The 22,890-nt window shown below is 37.6% G+C and overlaps 1 protein-coding gene across 1 annotated transcript; it reads right to left on the bottom strand.

The window, feature by feature from the left end:
* Positions 1-1,164: 1,164 nt before the first annotated feature.
* Positions 1,165-22,672, bottom strand: LOC117374896 (SEC14-like protein 1). Its single transcript, XM_033971104.2, has 16 exons — positions 22,501-22,672; positions 22,103-22,188; positions 15,319-15,468; positions 14,334-14,465; positions 12,569-12,697; positions 11,595-11,778; positions 9,993-10,102; positions 8,811-9,000; positions 7,457-7,545; positions 7,038-7,108; positions 6,784-6,955; positions 4,991-5,125; positions 4,778-4,912; positions 3,430-3,681; positions 2,655-2,833; positions 1,165-2,056 (listed from the first exon to the last, which is right to left on the bottom strand). Exons 2-16 carry the CDS (start codon positions 22,163-22,165, stop codon positions 1,921-1,923), a joined length of 2,127 nt encoding a protein of 708 aa, XP_033826995.1. The 5' UTR covers positions 22,166-22,188; positions 22,501-22,672; the 3' UTR covers positions 1,165-1,920.
* Between the last annotated feature and the right edge of the window lie 218 nt (positions 22,673-22,890).

Raw genomic sequence — 22,890 nt, 5'->3', positions numbered from 1 at the left:
GACCTCTCCAGAAGCTGCAACTAGGAATAACTACAAGGCTCTGGTTTGTGTGCGCAGACAATTGGTATCTTGGGAGATCATTAGAAAAAGCTGTAATTCAGGCCATATTCTGTAGTTACTTTCATTGTTCCAGTAAGTTGCCAGATTGTTGGTTTTGTCGGCCGTAGGGGCTACAATACAGTTAGGCGCAGAGCCAGCTAGCCCAGACAATGAAACAAAGGGAAACATTGGAAAATTCAATAAAGATGTAGCTGGAAGCATCTGATAAGTTTATAGAAAATTAAAGTTTTATGTAAATCGGCTGCGTTTCTGGTCGTGTGCCACATTACACGAGGCGGTGCGATATTGCCTTCAGATTAGCGGCTTGTTAAATTGCAAATGCGAAGGCCAAAAAGTCAAAAAAACGAATTACGTGAGATTTAGCATCTTATTGCTTATTTTTAGGGATATTTGCGGGGTCTGCGCACGTTTTTATCAAGTTGTTTTGGATAATTAAAGCTGGGGGAGGGTTAGACACCTGCTTATCACACGTGAGATGTTTTCGCTTTGTCTGGAATGATCAGAAGTAACTTTGCATATTTTTAAGGGATTTTTTTAGCAATACAAACTTATGAAATCTGAAAGTGAGCAGGCTTGCCTCTCCACAGATCTGACCTGCTCTTCTCTATGTAGAAAGATACGTTTAATACAACATTGTGAAACATTCAGCCTACAACACTAACGCACCACCAGCGAGTATAGAGCCAATGAATAATGCATGAAATTCTAAAACGACTTTGCGCATTTAGAAAAGTGCTGTATAAAACTAATGCATTGTTATTTTAAAGCGCTAGAAAAGTTACATGATGCACCTTTAAGTCACTGAGTAGAGCTGCTTCAAACAGGCCGTCATTCTGTTCACATGGCAACCACACAGAAGCACCTTTAACCTTTACCTTTTATGTTTTTATTCATTATTACATTAAAACAAATGTTTAGTACACAAAAAAAGTAAAGGCGTGTATTATAACTGTACTATTATTATATTTAAAATTAAAAATGATCTAAATGACCTGACGCTCACGATCCTACATCACTAGTAATCCGTAGTAATTAAGTTTACAGTCAAATTATTATTTATTTAAACCATAATTAAAGCGTTCTACATACAAGGACATCATAATATTCAAGGTTACTTTCATATTTATTAAGAGAAATAAAAAAATAAATAAAAGGAAATGCACCCGAGGAGTAAGAGCATTTCTGTGAGCAGCTAACGTTTAAGACAACACTGCCATCTAGTGGACGATAACATTAACAATAACTAGTGTAAATATAATTCTAGACACATAAATATGAAATTCTGAATTATAAAAATATTAGATTCAAGTCAAAATGATTAAGTAAGATCTATTAAAGGCCTGTATTGCACTATTTTGAATCTGTGTTATCATGTTGTTTGGTTTCATTCACACATTTAACCCTGTTCCACCTTGTGATGTCATAGGGTAATACAGGAAGTGTTTTTTATTTTATTTATTTATTTATTTATTTATTTATATATACATACCTTCACTATAACAGTTTGAAGGATTTCAGTCTTGTAAATAGCCGATATCTACTGAACAAAAGGTAAAAAGTAGATGTTAACTTGAAAACTACCACTACATGACATCACAAGGTGGAACAGAGCATTTTGAGCTCAGACTAAAAATAAAGGATTACTCAAAAGCTGTGAATGAAAAAAAAAAAACACGACTCCGGGTATGTTTCTGAAGAGTTAAGAACATTTAAAACTTACAAGAACACGTTTAGTGCAATACGGGCCTTTTAAAAGTCTTTTACACCACTTTTTTGTCGGTCCCTTGGAGAGGAGGGAAGGCACAGCTTGGTCCAGATGTTTCAAAGTCATTCTAGGCTGGTCGTCCCGCTGAGTGGATGTTACCTAGACAGGGTAGAGCTGGCGTGTGATTGGCTGGAGCAGGTGGAGCTGGCGTGTGATTGGCCGGAGGAGGTGGTTGTGGCGCTGAGCTGGGAGAAGCCGCTGTGACTGGAGGCCAGGCTGGTCATGGAGCCCCTGGAGCCGGAGAGAAGGTCAATTATGAGAAAAACTAAAGAAGAAGGTGGATTTTTAAAAGCTTAAAAGAGGAACTGTGTTGTTTTTAAAGGCGATTTACAGAACTTTTTTGGTAGAGATTATAAAATGTGTCAAATCTGTAGCTAAATTAACTCCATTTTGTAGAATTTGATGTTGTAAATATCAAAAAATATTTATAACGCTATGAGACATTTACAGTTTTTATATCCAAATGATAAACCCCATCGTTATTTGTTGGTCCCACAAATTTGTCATATTAATCTTAAGGCTTAAAGGTCCTATATTACGCAAAATTGACTCTTGACGCTGCAAACCATGTTATATGTTGTTATCTCATCAAAAACAGACCTGGAGTTGTGTTTTGTTTCATTCATAGTCAGAAAAACATTGTTGGCATTCTCAGCTTCTATAAATACTTTTGTACTTCATTGTCTGATCTAAGTATTTACACCTTTGACGGTTAAAGGATAAAAAGAAACACCGCAGAATTATGTCATGTCCTCCAGTTCCATTTGAAAACATTCTGAAATATTGTGTCATTTGAACTCAAACAAAAAAAAAAACAACCAAACCCTACCTGAAATCATGTGACGCCAGCACCTCCGTGTAGTACATGATTTTACACTTGTGGGTGGAGACCTGCAGAGAGGCCAGAACGTCGTCCACGCGGGGCAGGCTGGAGGCTGTGCAGGCCGCGGAGCTGTGGAAGCGCCACTGCAGGATGTAGAAACCCGGCCAGCGGGTGATGTGCGAGCCCTGGGTTTGAGAAAGACATAAAAATATTAAAGTAAAGCACAAGAAAACAGAAGACGAACTAAACACTACATCAACTTTTTTGCTACTAAACTTTCTATACGGTGTTTTCTTAGTATTGTCTCCTGTTCATAGTCAGTGTTCTGGTCCAAAACTGTCAAATGTGTGCTGCCCCCCGGTGGCCACTGCTATTTCAGTTACTGCGTGAGTAGGACTGTCCTGATTACAGATATTTTAGGTCCTCATATAAAAAATCAATGTAAATATGGTATCAAAATGTGTATTACAATCAAAGTTAAGTTTTCATAATTGCTCACAATGCCTGGTATGAATGTGGTGTGTGCGTGGAGATCAGAGGGGCCGATGGTGCAGATTGGCAGCGTCACTTCTGTTAGTCTGTCCTAGGGCAGCTGTGGCTAAAATAGTAGCTTACCACTATCAAGTACGGAATGAATGAATAATCCACTGTAAAACGTCTTTGAGTGTCCAAAAAGCACAGTATAAATAGTCAAATAAATTGCTATTATTATTAAATCAATCAATGAAAGCAGAAGTAGAACGTGCAAATCCCTCCTCCTTCACCTGCTCTAAACCCTCACCTGCACACTCTCCCCCTCTCTGCACACCAGGGCCTTCTCCACCATGCTGTAGTCCTTCCCTAACACCCAGCTCTTGTCGATGAGCGGAGCGTTCACGGCCCCCAGGGAGCCGATGCCGTGGGCCCCCAGAGTGTCTCTCCTCTGGGGCTGAGGGGCCCGTCTGGAGTGATACAGGTGGAAGAGGACGTCGCCCTTGGACACGTCAAAATCCCACGTGATGACGGAGGACGCTTCTGAGATCTCGATCAACATCTGTGGAAGGAGAAGAGACGTGAATTTGGTCATGGTTAAAGGCAAAATGAGTAAACGAACAAAAAGAAACTAAAATTGTTAATATTGATGAGGAAATTACGTCAACACAGCAGCTCAACAATAAAACATAATAAAGAGCAAAAAATACAATTATAATTTTGTTTTTATACAGTTTTAAAAGGTACAGTATGTAACTGCAGATGATTCCATGGAAATAGTTAAAACTATAATTTGCAACATTCTCCAGAGACAGAAAGTTTAATACCAGTTTAATTATGGCAAAAGGAAGAACATCGTCCAGGCCAAATAAGAGTCAGGTTTGTGGAGACGCAAGGCTCGTTTTCCGTGCAATAAACACACACACACACACACACACACACACACACACACACACACACACACACAAAAGCTTATATTTTAGACTATTTTTTGGCTAAAAAGTTACATACTGTTGCTTTTAAATTAAAGGCACAGGGATCCCTCTTTTAATAAACCTTTACATTTTAAGGCAAAGTGATGCAAAAAAAATAAAATTAAAAATAAATTAAAAATAATAATAATAAATAATAATAATAACTATTTTTTTAAATATATTTTTAATTTAGATTCTAACTAATAATTCTACCTTTCTCAATCTGTCTCAAAATGTATATAAAAAAGTATGAAGAAATTATGTGAGTATTTAATTCTCAATTTATACAAGTGTTATATCAGGGTGACTAAAAAGTAATGGGAAACACACTACTTAAAGGCCCTATACTGCACAAAATGGATTATTGTGAGTCATGTTGTTATCTCATCAAAAACATACATGGAGTTTGGTTTTTGTTTCATTCACACATTTGAGAGAAGAACTCAACCTAAATATGCAGCGTTTGTGCGTTAAACATGAGTGAATGAGACAAAACACAATTCAAGGTATGTTTGTTTTAGATGAGGAAACACATTATAACACTGATCAGTAAATAGCTTAGTGCCTTTAAAGGGTTTAGAATGACTGCAATAAAAGTAAATCAAAGCATGAAAAAAACTGAAATATATCATTTGTCCAGCTGGGGGCACCCTAACCCAACACTATAACATGACTCCACTTCACCTCATAAGGAGCTCCTTTGAAGATGGAGGCGCTTTTGTAAATAGAATCGGTCAATAGTTTGTACTCCTCACTCTCCAGCTCCTCTGCCGTCCGGTACAGACATTTAGGCACCAACCCACCCTCAGGAATGTCACACTAAAAGAAAAAATGTACAGTTTATGTCAAATATATAACATGTCAAAGTAAAAAAAAATATTGAAATTGCGTGAGTACCAGTGAATCTCCTCCTAAAAAGTCGGGGATGTACTCGTTGTTGATGTAGTCCACGAGGCCTCCCGCTCCTTGGTAATCATTTCCAGCGTAGACGAGAAACTTTTTACGTGTGTTTTCATCGATCAGGGGACTTACCTAAAAATATATATACACAGTGCATGTAGGATTATTCTTAAATATTTCACAAACTGTACTCGTATGTTTTCAGATATGATGAGCTCAAGTCAAATATTGATTTTTACTGCTGATGTAAAAGTCGTTTCATTTGTTTGCGTATGATTGTTTGTTTTGTCTCTCAAGCAGATAAGAAAGGAACCAGAATGTGCTGCTCACTTTGCCAGATCCTGTATAAGGGTGATATTAATGAAACTAGACGCTCATTTGAACAAGTATTGTACAGAAAATATTACATAAATGAGACAAAAATGGATAGTATATATGAGTTTTAGTAAAAAACCACATGGAGATATTAAAGAAACAATTATTTTGAGTCAAGAATGTATTTTTTCAATCATCGTAGTATCAGAATTGCTATAAACTACTGAGCTTTCTCCTTAGTTTTGAAATTTAGACACACATTTTAGTTTAGTGAGCACATTATTTATTTTTATTAACATACGAGGCTAAATTCTGTCTGCATTCTGCACTTAAAGATGTTTAAGAAGTACAGAATATTTCTAATTACCCACCGTGATGAGTTTATAAGCACTTTTCACAGCTTTCAAAAGGTCAGAGTGAAGTTTTGCCATCACGCTACAACAACAACTAGCAAGCTAATCGAGCACTTCTTGATTACCGGACAGTAAAACTCGTTATAATTAGATGCAGACAGTACACAGCTGGTACAGTACATTTAAACCAGTACGAGCACATGTTAAACGTAACGCACTTTACCACTCTACACTTTAAGAAATCAGCACAAATGTTTTATATTTATACGTGAGATTTTAATTTGAAACTTGTCAATAAAGTAGCTCACCGATATTTCCTTTTTTTCTGCTTTTAATCTCCATGGTATTCTGCTCAAATTAGGTTTTAAATCGATTGTCTCTGAGCGCTTATCTCTGCTGCCGTTTATTGCTGTATTCATAAAAACGTCCCCCATAGGGTTAAGATTTATATTGTTTTGCCTTTTCCTTTTAGTGAATATTTCCAATTTAAAGTTACGACTCGTCTCTGCGCTTTCGGGATTAAATGCAACCCCCGGTACGGATATATTGTGCGAGCAGCTCTGGAGGTCAAACTAAGTGAGCTGTGTACTGTTGGCATCTGATCGTAAAGCGTTTTATAGTCTGAGAATTGAGAAGTGTGCAGTTTGCATGCCAGTTGTTAGCTTTACTGTGGCGACAAAACTCTCTGGAAAGTTGTGAAAAGCTTATAAATTCATTGAGGTGAATAATTAGGATGCTCGGCATGAATAAGGCAGGTGAGTAACTTTGGACCATTGCAAACTGTTTAAAATTAACTAGTTTTTAAGATGGTAAAAAATAAGTACAGCGCCTTTAAGTAAAATTAAGTAAAAAAATAAATATATTAAATAAAAATAATAAAATAAAAAAAATAAAAAAATAAATATATATATAAATTAAATAAAAATAAAAATAAAAAAATAAAAAATAAAAACAACTTGTATTCTTTGTTATATAGGACATGTAGTGTAATTATAAATAGATTTGAAATGTATGTCCTAAAAACACGATGTGGATGCAAAGATTAAGTAGTTCAATGTGTACACCTCGTTTCTGAGGTTTTGGGATTAAATCCAAATGAAAACTACAACTAAAGATCTTTACCAGAGTCCAGAGAACGGGGAAAACCCTGGGCGCGCGCACGATTAGCAGTTTGCCCAGCGTCTCGGGGTAGTTGGCCTCCACGACCTCGATGATACGGAGCAGGGCTTTGATGCCAGGTCTCCAAAGATGCCGCATGTTCAGTCCTTCCAGGTCGACCAGGCAAGTCCAGCAGCTACAGGGAAGAGAAAACGATGGATTTAAGTGGAATTTGTGGTAGAAATTATGATGTAAAACCGTGATCTTAACGCTCGTACCTGACAGGACGACCAAAAACTCTGGTGTTCTCCTCACAACGCCTCAGACCTTCTTCATTGAGTGACAGCACCTGTATCATAAACAGAGCGAAACTATTAAGCGCAGTGACTTTTCTTTACTCTGGAATCACCTTTTCAATTCTGATACTCTGACATACTTTAACATGACTTTTGTGGCTAAAAAGAATAAAAGTCTAAGCGAGCTACACTGGTTTATAACGTGCTCAGTCCGTAAAAGGGTTAAAGACGCTTTTTAGTGGGAGAGGAAACCTAACGGGACACGGTGAGAACGTGCAAACTCCACAGAGAAAGGCCTCATGTCGCCCAGAAACCCAACCCAGGACCACCACGCCGCCGTGCCGCCCTTAAGTGGTGCAGCGGTCCATATAGCGAGTGCATTTAAACAAAAAGAACTTTACCTGTTTGAGCAGCACTTCTTCTCCCAAAGCTCGCACGAGTCCCTTTGTGTCCATTTGCCCCAGACGCAAGACATACAGGGGGCGGCCATCTTGAAAATCACAAAAACACATGGTTACTTATAGATACACAATACGACCGCAACCCTCCTGTACTCAAGCGCTCAAGTAAATTACTCAACGTAGGGGTCCAAGAAATTAAGAGTAAAAAGTATTTAGAGAAACTACAAGTCAAGTAATTTTAAAGAGAAACTGTCTGGACGTAACATCGGATTTATAATTTAGAGTTTATGTAATTTGAAGGACAAAAACATAAATAATACACACATTTTACTATTTTTTTAATAAATAAACCACAACAGTATGACAATAGGGATGGAACAATAAACAATAATATCGTTTATCGTGATAAAAAGGGACGTTTTATACAATTGTGATAACTGCAAACAAAGATAATCGCCACTGTACCACCAGAATGTCCAGACGAAAAAAGTACTTATCCACAGGGGAGTTGACGGGGGGGGCAAAGGGGTCTGTTGTCCCGGGGTTTAGGGGCCTAGAATTGGACTCTCATCCTATTAAACTGTGACAGAGGGGGGTCCACGTGAAACTTCTTGTCCCGGGCCCTCAGTTTTCACTCGAAGGCCCTGCTCATTCAGAATATTTTTTGCGTTATTTTTGGATTGTAGTTGTTTTCACTGACGACAAAACACAGTACTATAACAGTTCTTTAAACATGGAACTTACTCATCAGATTAAAATTATAGTTATTCATATCCATGGCATTTCAAACTGGACAAAAGTTTTTAAGAGTGAATATGTTTCTCCACTCATCCAAGAGGCTTCTCTGACAGGTTACAGGTCAGTCACTGCGTTAAATCCTCCCGTCAGACAGTTATAAGACAGCGACAGAACCCGGGCAGAACCGAAGAAGCCTCTGGGACGAGTGGAGGAACTTATTCACTCTTTAAACTTTGGTCCAGTTGACAGAATTCAAAAGTTACTCAAAAAACTCAAGGTAGAGCTGGGTGATATGGCGATAAAACTCGAACTGTGATAATCTGCTCCTCCGCCTCTTTTCTTTAATGCAGCTATTGTCAAAAACAGACACAGACAACAACGCCTCCTACTGGTCAACCCTGATGATGATCTGATATAACCAATCACAGCAAAGAATGAATCTTCAGACACAGCAGACAGATTTAGTTCACTCTTAAAAGTTGTAAAAAACGATACAGAGAAACAGGAATCATGGTAAAAATCCAATGTAATATGGGTTTTTTTAGCATTTCACCCACTAATTCAAGAACAAGGACAAATCCATCACCCTCCACCTGGGTCTAGGAGCTGGGAGTACCTCTGTCATGGTGGTGCCAGCCCCCGGTGAAGTAGTCATGGAGGGTCTGCGGGCGCTGCCAGGTGTCCAACAGGAAGTCCACCTGGTGCTGCTTCCTCCAGGTGAGCGACTGGCACAGGAAATCTCGAGCTTTGTCCAGGTTAAAGTCCAGCGCCCGGAGGAAGCGCAGCACGTGCTGGTCTTTGGGGATCTGTGAAGAAGAAGAAGAAGAAGAGCTTGTTACTATACAAGAATTTAAAGTTCTGAAGAATGTTATGAGATACTTTTTGAAATGTGTTTATTGAGGAAACGAGACATAATTCCAAGACAAGACACGAGATTTATAAAAACTAAACTGTGCAATTTTATCTTGTGTGATCTTCTAAGATGAGCTCTTACAAACCATTTACCAAACACATTATAGGACGTTACAACAGATTTAAAAATAAGTGCAAATGTACTTTTCATTCTAACCTGATCAAAAATGTAAAGCCTCTTTTTCTTGTGTAGTTAATTGACTAATGTAGATTTCTGACCATAGTGAACTTAGTCTGAAATACAACAGGTGATCTTATAGTATGAACGTTAGAAGCATTAGCCCTAGCATTAGCCCTAGCATTAGCCCTAGCATTAGCCCTAGCATTAGCCCTAGCATTAGCCCTAGCATTAGCCCTAGCATTAGCCATCCTTTTGTCCCTTAGTCAGACTTCACTCGCCCATTGTCCACTACTGTCATTTTTATGTGTTAAAGAGGGAATCCAGCTTAAAAAACTTTATGCAAACCTATAAAGAAGGAAAATTACATTTAAAGAGGGGGTATTTACTTCTATGGGGTATTAAAGAGGGGGTATTTACTTCTACGGGGTATTACCTGCTCACAAATAACATACTGAGATCACCATTTAACTATAACTATAACTATATTCATTAAAAACAACGTATTAACATGTTGCATTTTCATTGACGCTCTGAGTCTCCCCTCCCTTTGCTCTCCGCGCTAAGTCACTCCCCCTGCAGAGCACTATCACAACACAATCAGCATGTATCGCGCTAATGAACCTACTGCACTGCACATCAGGTCATAACAAAATGTACTACATGTCTTTTCATCAGATCTCATGAGCCAGGCATTGAGTACTTTTATAAAACTACTACATTTCCTTTACATATGATTCTTTATTTGTAGATGTAAAGTGTTTCGACCTTCCCCTTGTGTCCGTCTTGGAGCCACTGGCGCAGTCGGATGAGGCAGCTCTCCTGCATGGGGGTTAAATCGCCTAGGTAACGCCTGATGTAGTCCGCGTCCAACTTATCTGCAAGTCATACATAAATATACATAATCAGTTTAAGGCTCGGCGCAGACAGACAGCGGTTTGAACAGGACGCTACAACGAATATACTTGTAAAATACATTTGCATTACAAGGCTCATGCAGTTTGTTCAAATATACAATTCACAGTACTGCCCTGTACACGATTTTTCCCATGTATTTGAGCAAAATGTGTCTTGCGCAGTACAGATATATCGTATAAACGGCTCTTGAGGTCAAAATATGTCCGCCGTGTACCGTCTGCGTCTGATTATAAAACATTTCAGTGTTTGATAATCAGGAAACGTGTGGTTAGCATGCCAGTTGGTGTGTGAAAGCTGTGAAAAGTGCTTATAAACTCATTGCGCTGAATAATTAGGATGCTCTGAACGCATAAGGTAAGTCATCTTTAAATATTATGATTCATATTTGCCACTGATTGTCTTGACGCGTATTACAATTATGAACAGATTTGAAGTTAATGCTTTAAAAATCAACATTCGGTTTGTACGTTTTAACCGTCTTTGCGATGTCAAGTGTTGCTAACTGTGATTATAGATGTCACAAAATGATTAGAGGACATTTTTAACGTTTAATCATCAGCGTTTAGAAGTGAAACTAACTGATTAAATTTCCAAAAACGTGAAGAGCTGTAATCTTTTTCGTTTAGTTTGTCACCTTCAGGTCATTTTTGGTTTAGTCCGTAGCTACAAGGATGAGGGACGGTAAGAGAAGTAACTATTGTGAATAAATAAAGTTATGATGTTTTCTAAAAGTGCACTGTATACCTTTTTTGAAGTACGGTACACCATTCACTTGTCTCCATGGCGATGTATTTAGCCCCGCCTGGAACGCCATTATACTGATGTTTTTAGCGTTTATTTCATAGCAGGTTTTTTAATGCTCATTAGCCTTGTCTGGTCCATGTGATCTATGTGTCTTATACTTGTTCAAGATCATTCTACAGCTCAGGAGAGGTCCATTTCTCTGCTGTGAACGTGACTTTTTCATATCAATACCTGCTCAAATGAGTAACGAGTCTCAATACTAGTTTTAGCAACGATTAGCGTCTGATTTTCAATAGTTTTGTCAAGCTTGTGCCTCATAAATACTTTGTAAAACACGCATTCTCACTGTGAGCGGATTGGCTTCACCGCAGATCTGACCTGTACCTACGTTTAATGCCAAACTGCGGAAGATTTCATGCAAAACAACATCGACATTGGGGACAAGTAGATGCTAAAACGCGATGTTACGCACCTTTATATAATTGCGTTCAAGTGTTTTATTATTATAGAGGTTAATAAGGATGTTTTATGAATTTAAATTTACAAATAGGTGAAGTGTCTCGTAGTTTTTGGCCAGTGCAGTCACTTTTTGTACAGGATTAACGTCGTCTAATGGGAATCTCGACATCTCTACCTCAAATTAACCCGACGATGGTAATTACAGGTAATGCAGCTCATCAGACAGTGACGGTAGTGTGGATAACTGACCATCGGGGGAGCCGGCGAGCTCGGTGGGGCTGGACAGGGCTGCGTCTCTGGGGGTGGAGACTGGTATGGCTGTGGTGGAGGAGGAGGAGGTGGAGGTGGAGAGGGCAGGAGCGGTCCAGCGCGGTATAAAGCTGATGCCCTCCCGCTCCATCTCTGCGAGGTAATACTCGATGATCTCTTTCCCCTGCACAGGAGGAGAGGAAACTGCTGTAATTGGATTTCACAGGAGGTATGCAGGCGTCAGTATGAGACACTCTGCAGGACGGAAAAGAGCTGATGCTTTTAAACTATGTAAAATGTGCGTTTACTTGCTTTTCAGGTAAGTTACTCTCATTGTAGTAGTTACTTGAGTAGTAGTTTGCAGTAGCAGAGCAATTTCTTGGGACCACTACTACATTATTGTCAAGAAACTATACTGTTAACTTGTCGTTTGCTCACCTCTACACCTCTAGGTAGTAGTATAACCAAAAAACTACAACTCGGGTAAGACTATATATCTGTGTATTTCCTCAGTCGTCCAGATCTGATCCATAGTAAAAGCCAAAAGTAAAATCTATCAACTGGGCAAAAAGTTGTAGGAGTGAAAACGTTCCACGGCTCATCCAAGCTTCACTCCCACAACTTTTTGTCCAGTTGACAGATTTTACTTTTGGCTTTTACTATAGTAAGACTCTGTAATTACTTCACTTAATCGGTGCAAGAAACAAATGTTCAAATCTAACTCTGTCAACGTAAAAGCTTTTGTCACTTGTCACTTACTCACCGTGGGAAGAGTAACCAAGAGTACTGTTATACTGTCAAATATATTATTCATGAAATAGTGAAAGTATAAGGTCTGAAAACGACAAGGAGAAATACATTTTTATTGAAAGAAAATACTCAAGTGAATATACTCGTGTAAAAAAACTGCCCCACAGCGATTTTATATACACTGAACATCATTATTTTTGTTAATTATTAAAACAAATACAAACCTTTTTAATGTTACTGGCGTATTGTTTCCCAACTATCTTCTCTGCAGTGCTTTCAAATCCAAAGAATGACTTGATGTCCATACTGGCTGTCTGCTCATAACATGTCCAGTTTTCATTTTCAGGATGAACCTAGAAAAACAAACATTTGAAAAGAAATTTACTATGTTCAAATCAAAATCTGAGCTGAGTAGAAGCACTGGCAGCAAACTGTAAACGCTGCATTTTCTGTCTGTGGCAGAGAACTCAATACTTTAAGTGTGAAGTGTCTCCATAGCGTCTTATCGTCTGTAAAACCTGCTAACCTGCTAGTTTAGACCTGTACAAAATGTTCTGAAATGCAGGCAATTCTTGTATTAATTTAACTGTTCATATTTCTGTTTTCTCTTAAACTGCACCAGATTTTCACATCTTAAAAAAAAGAAAAACTGAACTACTTAATTCTAAATGGTTTGCAGTTTTTCAAAGTTATTCCTCACTTACTTTATTCATTCTTATCGTCCTAATTACTCACCGCGATGAGTAAAGTATAAGTGCTTTTCCCAACTTCCAGACACCAGAACAGAGTTTTCCATCATAGTAATGCTAAAACAGTGGTCTCCAACAATCGGGCCATGGACCGGTACCGGGCCGTTACGCATTTGCTACAGGGCCGCACAAAAACAGTAAATAATTGATCAGCGACCGCATCTTCTCCGATGTAACTTTCACCCGTCCCTCATGACACGATAATAAGCTCGTCCGTAGAAATATACTGAAAATCCTGAGAGGAAATCGCCACAGAAATCTATTTGATGTAGTGGAAAGTTTATTATCTGCTCTTGTCTCCGCGATGACGCATCACGTTTAACACATCAGACACGATATGTACTTGTTTTGAAATGTGTTCCCTCTTGGCCAGGACTCCCTTGAAAAAGAGGTTTTTAATCTCAATGGGACCTTCCTGGTTAAATAAAGGTTAAATAAATAAAAAGACACAAGCGAGTGGAAATGAGTCAAAACAAAAGTCTTTGGAGAGGTTTTTAACAAAGGGGAAAAGGTCAAAAGAGGAGCCAGAAGAGGAGACTATGACCTCCAAGAAAAAGAAAGATCAATTTAACAGACAACACCAGGAGTCCTACTTAAAATATGGGTTTGTCGCTACAGGTGAGGCAATGAAACCTTCAAAACTGCTTTGGCACATGGAGACTAAGCACCTGGGATTAAGAGATCAGATTTAGAGGTTTTTTTTTTAAAGAAACAAACGTGAGCAAGAAGGAAAGAAGAAACAAGTGCAGGGCTCCCACCGATGCAGCGGTTTGGTGAGACTTAACTTATTTTTGCCATATTTATCTGCCACGCGTAGAAGGCCGGTCCGTGAAAATAAAACCTACATTGTTCCAAAATTGCTTGCAAAAAAAGGTTGGGGGCCCACTGCTCTAAACTACAGACAGACATATTTTGACCTCAAGAGCTGCGTATACACTATATTTGTACTGGAGCAAGACAAATATTGCGCAAATACGTGGAAATGTTAATGCCCCTGGAGTTGTTCACCATATGCACTCAGAACAGACACTACTTCTTAAATATGTAGTACACCTAACTGCAATATCTGTCAGAAAAATCACAGCTTTTTTCAGATCATGCAGCTCTAATCTGTGCTGTGTTTTGTGCCATTACCTACTTTGCATAAACTTACACATGACCTGCCACAAAACTATGGAAAGTGCAGTTATGTAAAGACCATAAAAGGAGCAGATGACCTCGCCGTGGTTGTGTAACTCACCGAGTACCTGCAGTGCTCCCGGACTAAGACTCTGCTGGAGAACGTCTCGTTGTGGATCCTGATGTCCAAAGTCCGTTCCCTGCGGTTCAGCGTGTTTTTCTGAATGAAGTACAGGTAATCCAAACCTGCGATCTAAAACATGAAGAAACAAAACATGAAAAAACATAAACCGCAAAGGTTTTCAACAAACTCATTTGTTCTGGAGATGTTTTAGTCATTGTTATTTCCACTAAGAGCAGTAATAATATCGCAAGGAATGGAACTAATCTGAAAAACAATATAAAATCTGTTTTAATCCTGGTTCAGTAATAATTAATTTGGTCTGACTAGTTTGGATTAGCACGGTCGCCTGGTAAATCCTTAATGATATCGCTCTGAAGTTTTTATACACAGGGATATGTATATAATACTCATAGACTCATAGTACAATATAGTATTTAAGACGTGTATCCAGGATCCCAAGCAAATGGTATTATATAGTCAAATATTGCAAAAATCATATAATATAGTACAGAATATTGGAGCAAAATATGATATGACAAAAAATGTATTAGTTTTTCATTTGATTAATCGTGATTTGTGATTTCATTTGACATTTAAGAAACTTAAACAAAACATTGAATTTATGTCTTAAATGAAGACAGGGGTGGGATTTAATAGGTTTTCTTCTTCCCACTCCTTTTTGAGCTTATATAAGGATGAATTTGTGAAAAGTACTTTAAGTGTACCCGATACATGTGTTCAAAATAAATAAATTAAATAAAAAATGTTTTAAAAAAAAGTAGGTATGGTAAGCTTCATTAAAAGCTGCAGTATGTTACTTTCTGGAGAACATCACCCACATTAAAACCATAATTTGGCACATTTTCCATGGAGAGGGATGTGTTTTATACCAAACTCTGGAATATTAAGTCTATTTCTGGCTAAAAAGTTACATTCTGTGGATTTGACACGTTGCCATTAAGCACAAAACAGTTTTCTTTACCCTTTTGAGGAGTCTGGGGATCTCGATGTCGATGGTGCAGCGTCTCTCGGTCACGACCACAGACCCGTCGTCACTGTGGGTCTCACTCAGGATCTGACAGTCGACTAACACTGGGATCAGGGGGCACTTTGGGAATCTACGCACATACGCCTAGAAAAGACAATAACACAAACACTATAATAAAACAGTAGAACACAAATAAAGACCTCGTAACCTTGAAATTTCTCTAGATATGGGAAACATTTTGAAGTTTTATGTGAACATGGGCTGGAAGTGTCATGTGGCAGATGTGTTTTTATCTCAACAGCTTTATCACAACTGCAAAATTAACAAATATGAATGTTTGAATATACTGCATCAACAAAATATGTCAAAACAAATTATTTGAAAATGAATAAATGAAGACATTTGGTGCTTGTAGTTGATATTTTATGTGAAGAAAAAAGATATTTTGATAAATGAGATGTTGTAGTGAGTGCTTAAGTATTAGTGTTATTACATGGCACCTTAAGTAGAAGTAGCAGTAGTACTGGCATGTACCGGTAGTTCTTTATACACAAAGTACATAAAAACAAGTGCGCCGTGTTATATCTCTGATTATATGACTGTTTTTATGAACTGTTCTGAGCTTCACTGCCTCATATTCCAGCTGTCGCCACCAGACTGTTGACACGACATAAGATCCACTGTACAGGACTTTGAACTCTCTCTCTGTGCCTCTGTCTCTCTCTGACCCTCTTTCTCTCTCTCTGTGTCTTTCTCTTTCTGTCACTCTTTGTTTGTCATTGTCTCTCTCCCTCACTGTCATTCTCTGTCACTCTCTTTATGTTCATCTCTCAGTCTCTCTCGATATGTAACTCTCTCTCTCTCTCTGTCACTCCCTATTTATGTTTGTCTGTCTCTCAGTCTCTCTCTCTCTCTCTCTCAGTCATTGTCACTCTCTCTTTATGTTCATCTCTTTCTCTCAATCACGCTCTCAATCTCTCTCCTGCCACTCTCTTTGTTTGTCTCTTTCTCCATCTGTCTCTCATTCTCTCCCTGTCATTCTCTCTCTATCACTCTCTTTATGTTGGTCTCTCAGTCTCTCTCTCAGTCTCTTTCTCCGTCACTTTCTTTATGCGTCTCTCTCTCTCAGTCTCTCGCTCACTGGCATTCTCTTCGTCACTCTCTCTTTATGTTTGTCTCTCAGTATCTCTCTCACACACACACTCTCTCAAACTCTGTGTCACTCTCTCTGTATGTTTGTCTCTACCTCTCTCTCTGTCCCTCTCTTTATATTTGTCTCTTAACTCTCTCCCTGCCACTCTTACTCTTTCCCTCTCTGTCCCCCTGCCGCTCTCTCTTTCCCTCAGTCTCTTTCTCACTATTTCTTTCCTTTCCTCTCTCTTTCCCTCAGTCTCTTCCTCACTGTCTCTTTCCCTTTGTATCTTTGTCAGCCTCTCGGTGTCTCGTCTCCCTTTGTCTACCCTATACTTCACACTCTCTCTCTCTCTGTCTCTTTGTCCGAGCCTCTTTTCCTCCCTCTCCCACACTCTCTCTCTCTCTCTCTTTCTCGTATTCCCTCTTTCAGCGTGGGAGCAGTTCAAACGTAGCAGAGCAGATGGCCGGAGACGAGACGAGCAGCCTTCAAACCTCCCTCTTTGACTATCAACAAACAGTGAGAATAAAACTCTACATGAAACTCGCTGACACTCGGAGAGGCCTCGTTCTCTCCATCTTTGAGAGCGACTGTCAAAATGGCTCTAATCGTCTTTTCATTGTCTTGGCACAGATACAATAAGGCTCTGTACGTTTACACTGTACTTATATAAGAGGATTGTAATAATATAGGTACTAGAAATGGTCCAATGTGTATTTTTTGAGCTGATATCGACATCATATGTTTGTTAAAATCCACAGCAAGGACCAAATTTATGTTAAGTTATAGTGAAGTTTACACATTTTCGCTTTTACAAAATAATAAATGATATCGTACCAGATAAAGGCCAGTCACAATAACAATATTTGCAGCACGATATGTTTCTTAAAAAAAATATAGACGATAAAAGACGATACGGAAACTCAATTCTGCAACTGACAAATAGCCCTAGAGTAGAATTATCCCAAAAAAACAAGTTCAAACGTACAATAAATAGCAAAAAGAAACACTTTAGTAGCTGGTTTTTCCGTTTCTTGAACCAGTTAAAGTTCAAATCCAACCATAGGACAAAAAATAAATAAACAAAACAATATATTCCTTAAGAAAATATAGACGATAAAAGATGAAACTGAAATTAAATTATGCCACTGACAAATAAACTTAAAGTACAATTATCCCCGGAGAAACAAGTTTAAAAGTACAATAAATAGCTAAATTAAACATTTTAGTAGTTGGTTTATTGGTTGGTTGTTTCTTGAATCATTTAAAGGTCAAATCTAACAATAGAACAAAAAAATAAAAATATATTCCTTAAGAAAATATAGACGATAAAATACGATACTGAAATTAAATTATGCCACTGACAAATAGCCCTAAAGTAGAATTATCCCCGGAGAAACAAGTTCAAAAGTACAATAAATAGCAACATTAAGCACTTTAGTAGTTGGTTTATTGGTTGGTTGTTTCTTGAACCCTTAAAAGTTCAACTCTAACAATAGAACAAAAAAATAACAAAATGTTCCCATCAAGATCAAAGAGAAAATATCCATGATAAATACGGATCCTCAGCCCTAATTGGTGCAGAGGTTGTCAAAAAAAAACAAAAAACAAATCAATATCCAGATAAAAGTGTTGTGCAATTTGAGGGGAAGAAGTACTATAATTAGATTTGTGTTTAAAAAGTAGGATTCTGCTCAGAGTGGAAACTGTAAACAAGTCCCGGAGCGTTAAGATTTGGGAGAAGACGACGACTAAAACTAAAACTAAAACTACTACAAGAATCCCACGCATTTCAGAACATGTTTGTGGAGGTGTAGAGATTTTTAAAAACAGGATATTTGTTGTTTGCAGAGGACAATCTAATGTCTAAATAACTGCAGCCTTTGTGGTTTCAGATACTAATAGATACGAAAACTAGGATCAAAACTCGATTCTCATTTGAAAAAGTAGTGATACTGGAAGAAAACATACCATAAGTAGGACAAAACTGGATGCGTCCTGAATACTTGAACACTGAACGGTTTGGATCTGTATTTGAAAGTCTAAAAAGGTTGTTCATTTTTAATTACAGAAGCAAAAAACTGGTATTGAAATCAACTTTAATTAAGTGTCACTATGTCACTACGGCTCAGTTTGGATTTTAACAGTGTAATTAATTATAAACCAAAAGTATTATAATTGTCCTTCAGTCTCCATTGTACGAGCTGAGGAACAGTTAAAAGCCCCAATGCGTAACATGTCGCATTTTGAAGCATTTCGGGCAAGTCCATCATATTTCCATGGAGACAAGCAGGTGACACGTGAAGTTACAAGTCAGGTTTGTGGAGACTGAGGCATTCCCGCACACAGCAAGCAATAAAAACATCTATAATGAAAAGGTTGCTTTCATTTTAAGCGTTTCTAATGGCTAAAATGTTACACAGTGGTGCTTTAACATGGTGTATCACATGTTTTTGAGTTGCAACAATAGCTCAGCACAAGGAATAGTATCTAAAAACACATTTTCCTCAAAAGAATCCTTGCTGCGATGATTGTAGCGCTGACAAAGACATGACTAGTTAGACATGCAGCCAGAGCTAATATCCTGGAGACTATTAGCGGCTCTAATTGCTGTCAGCGGACCATCAGCGGCCAGAATATAACCATAACAGGAAACTGCAGATTGGATTTTGTCTTTGCCTTTCTCAGTCTACCGGGGTTCAAAACATTCGATGCCGTGTTATGCCTCGTGTTCGCAGAATAGTTAAGGTTTACGCGAAAATCTCAATAGGGCTGAAAGAGTAATCAAATTAGCACGGACGCAATTAGCAAATCACAAACGCAGCAATGTTAGTGTCATAAAACAACAAAATGTCTTGTCTTATTCTGCATAAAAAGTGCTAACCCTAAAGCTTAAATCTGTGCAAACATGTTCTGAAATGTGATTCTTGTGTTACTGTCGTTTGTCAGCTCATATTTCAATATTTTGTCAATTCTTCTGGACATGTTTGAAATACTTATTAAATATTATTAAACTCTACTTATTAAAACATAAATGGCAAATCTAATCACAATGCTTGTCAAAAAAAAATCACAGTTTTCCCCAAATAGTTCAGCCCTAAATCACAATATTTTAAACAATCTTTAAAATTCAGCTGAAGGACGGGTTAGAATTTACCTTTAACTGTTAAAATTAGGGCTGCAACAGTTAAGTGGACTAATTGCGGTTAGTCGACTATTAAAATAATGGTATTTTGATAATCGATGTTTTCACTACGGACTATCCGGTCTCTTAAATACATGCCAAAAGACCTTTTATAGCAAAGATAAAGCTTAATGTACAATAGAAATATTTGTTTGACCAATTGGCAACTAAAATAATCATTAGTTGAAGCCCTGGGGAAAATGTTGTTGTTCAAATTTACATCTCTGTAATTATCTTTTACCTGTTAAGTGCCTTTTTTAAGTGCAGCTGAACTAATTAATTTGTTCATTCGAGCTTTAAAAAAAACAAAAACTTGACAAAAACACAATTGTTGACAGTTGAAAATAACTAGGTCTGGGTGATAAAAATCTAATCGTATCGAATCGACCGTGACAATATGATGTTTTCACCAACGGCACCTCCTATTGGTCATGATCTGTAATGAGTGACAGCTAAATTTAACCAATCACAGACTTTATTTACCTCTTCAGGACAATGTAAAGACTCTACGTCTACATGAATTGTGATAAAATAGAAATTGTGATCTGGCTTCTGGCACATAACCTTTTTTTAGCACATCGTCCTCACCTACTTTAAGCCATAATATGACTAGTTTGTGGGCCCAAATAATGATAATATTTAACATATGAGGATTTTTACTTTTACTTTTACAGGATATTTCTTTTCTTAAACATTGAACTGCCCCCTATTATGAACAGAGCCTATTAAACGTTATAACTATATACTGCTATACTGAAAAACTTGTAACTCCTTCCAGGTTAAAGTGTATCAAGTGAAAACTCTGCACGACGGAAAGAAAATCTTTAGTGTGAAGCAAGTAGCAAGTAGGTGGCTTAATATGTAACAGACAGGATTGAATATTTTAATCAAAACACGGAAAACTGTGTTGTTCTTGCAGGTCTGACTGTGTAATTCCTTGATTTTCAGTGTGCCTCCAGGGCTTGACTGGCGTGCTTTGAAAAAAAAAAAAAATCCAATTTGAGTTAACTAATTTATTTAATCTAATAATTGGCAATTTTGCAGTGCCCTGAGCAAACTTCTTAACCGGAAAATCCCCCAGTGCGACAGTGACAGAGACATTATTTACATGTTTTTCTAATAAAATAATCTAGTAATGTGATCATGTTTTAGCAGATTAGGGTTGTCAAACTAGATACTCATTTAAGTAAGTATCAATACTAAAAAGTCACATTAATATGACAGAAATGAACCTTTCCTGAAAAGCTTTAGAATGATGTTGAAGTATAAGGTCATATTTACCTGGACGACTGAGGGATTAAACAGAAATAAAACCACATTCTAATATTAAAAGTATGATTATTTAATGCTGAAAATGGCATTCAACTGTCTAAATAAAGAGTGTTTTTTTGTTTCTTATCATCGTGGTATCGGAATCAGTATTGAGTATCGACTTTCTATTCCTTAGTATCGAAATTTTAGTTGTGTCAAGACTAAAGCATATAGTGAGCTGCTGCACATTTTCAACCAAAAAATGTATAAATAAAATGTGTTCCTACAAAAAAGGGTAAAAAAAACAAACTAGTTGAGACTGTTGAGAAGTTAAAATACAAGATTTCTGAGTGTGGAAAAGTAAAGTACTTAAAGTTTCTTGCCTGGCTGGGCATTACTTATCGCTGTGTTATGTCAGCACCACTTTAACAGCTGTGCTTGACACTGGCCCAGAAAACCACCGGAGGTCAGTTTTGTAACCGTTGTATATGGTGTATTTTTGAGAACGAAAGCAAGATGTTACAAAGTGGTGACTCAGACTTTAGGAAATTCTTAAAGATTACATAAAATAAATAAAAGTTTAGGAAGTGTTTGGATAAGATTTGCTGCTTTTTTGGTTAATTTCTTGTTCATAAGGCTGTGAGATGAACCAAAATCAAATCAAAATCGCAATTTGAATGGACGCAGTTAGCAAATCACATAGTCTGCCATTTGTCAAGTACCATAATTTCCTCTGCAAACAAAAAAATATCTTATTCTGCGTAAAAACTGCTGACTGTGTTGTTTAGAGCTGCACAAACATGTTCTGCACTGTGATTCTTGTATTAGTTTGTCCATTCAGATTTCTGTCAATTCATCAGGACTTGTTTAGGTTGTGAATTTTGAAAAGAATCCCATTATTAAAACATAAATTGCAAATCTAACCCCAGTTGCAATGACCATCACAAAAAAATGTAATCGGATATTTTCATCATCATTCAGTCAAATTTAACTATGTGATTAAATGACATATTAACCAAAACTCAAACAAAATAGGCTCATAAGTTCTGTGTAATTACTATTCTTAAATTAGCACAATTCATTTTTGAGCTTTTTTTATTTTAGATACTTTTAATTTAAAAGTCAACACAGTTAATTGAATCCAAACCTTCACTTATCACCTATTATCTAGAAGAATACACAGTATTGTAGTATTTTTTAGGCTTACTTACCTCCATAATTAGCTCAAATGGGTACTTATAGACCCTCACAGGAGACTGATATTCCTGGACCATGATTTCTGATTGTGAGCAGCAAACTGTAAAAGAAAATAGAGACATATTAGCCACATTTGTAAAAGAAATAAAGGCACATTTGACTTATGCTAGTGCAGGAGTAGGAGCTTTTACACAGGATATTTATGATCAACAGTCATTTTTCAATACTTTTAATAGTTTCTGGAGATGGAAAGAAGTTAATCTCCTAATGTTTGCTGAAATATAAGACTTTAGATTAGCACAAAAGCTCCAAACAGCGTCTGAGTTGTGCTAATGTCTCATATCTGCACAAACACTGAAAAGCGTAGCCTCGGGCGGGGGCTGTAACCGTCGCCTGAAAAGAGTTTACTCACGTTAAATAAGAACAAACAGACAGAGAATACAGCCGCCAAAAGTCACAAAGTCTCCATAACTGCTCCGGGATGTCAACTCCGAAGCGAAAGTTCACGTCAAAGTGCTAAAAATTAGGAGAAAAAAGTGTAGCCCGTGACGCCAGCAGCGTCAAGCTTAGCCCCGCCCACCGACGGACGTAAACAGGAAGTGGCCGCGCGCTCCGGCTGCGTCCAGTTTTTCACAACATGTCTGTTCAAAGTTTACTTGTTTCACCTGTTGATTAGTCACAGTTAAGTTTTAGTTTTAACCTCGTGCCAAGACAATTCAATTCTCCAGAAAACGCATAGAAATCAAACTCTTTTGGCTTTTTATTGGAGTACTTTTAAATATGCTCCTGAAAAGTCAATTTT

This window comes from Periophthalmus magnuspinnatus, chromosome 8 (assembly GCF_009829125.3).
Source record: "Periophthalmus magnuspinnatus isolate fPerMag1 chromosome 8, fPerMag1.2.pri, whole genome shotgun sequence".
Taxonomy (NCBI): Eukaryota; Metazoa; Chordata; class Actinopteri; order Gobiiformes; family Gobiidae; genus Periophthalmus; species Periophthalmus magnuspinnatus.
This window is presented reverse-complemented; position numbering and strand designations above follow the sequence as displayed.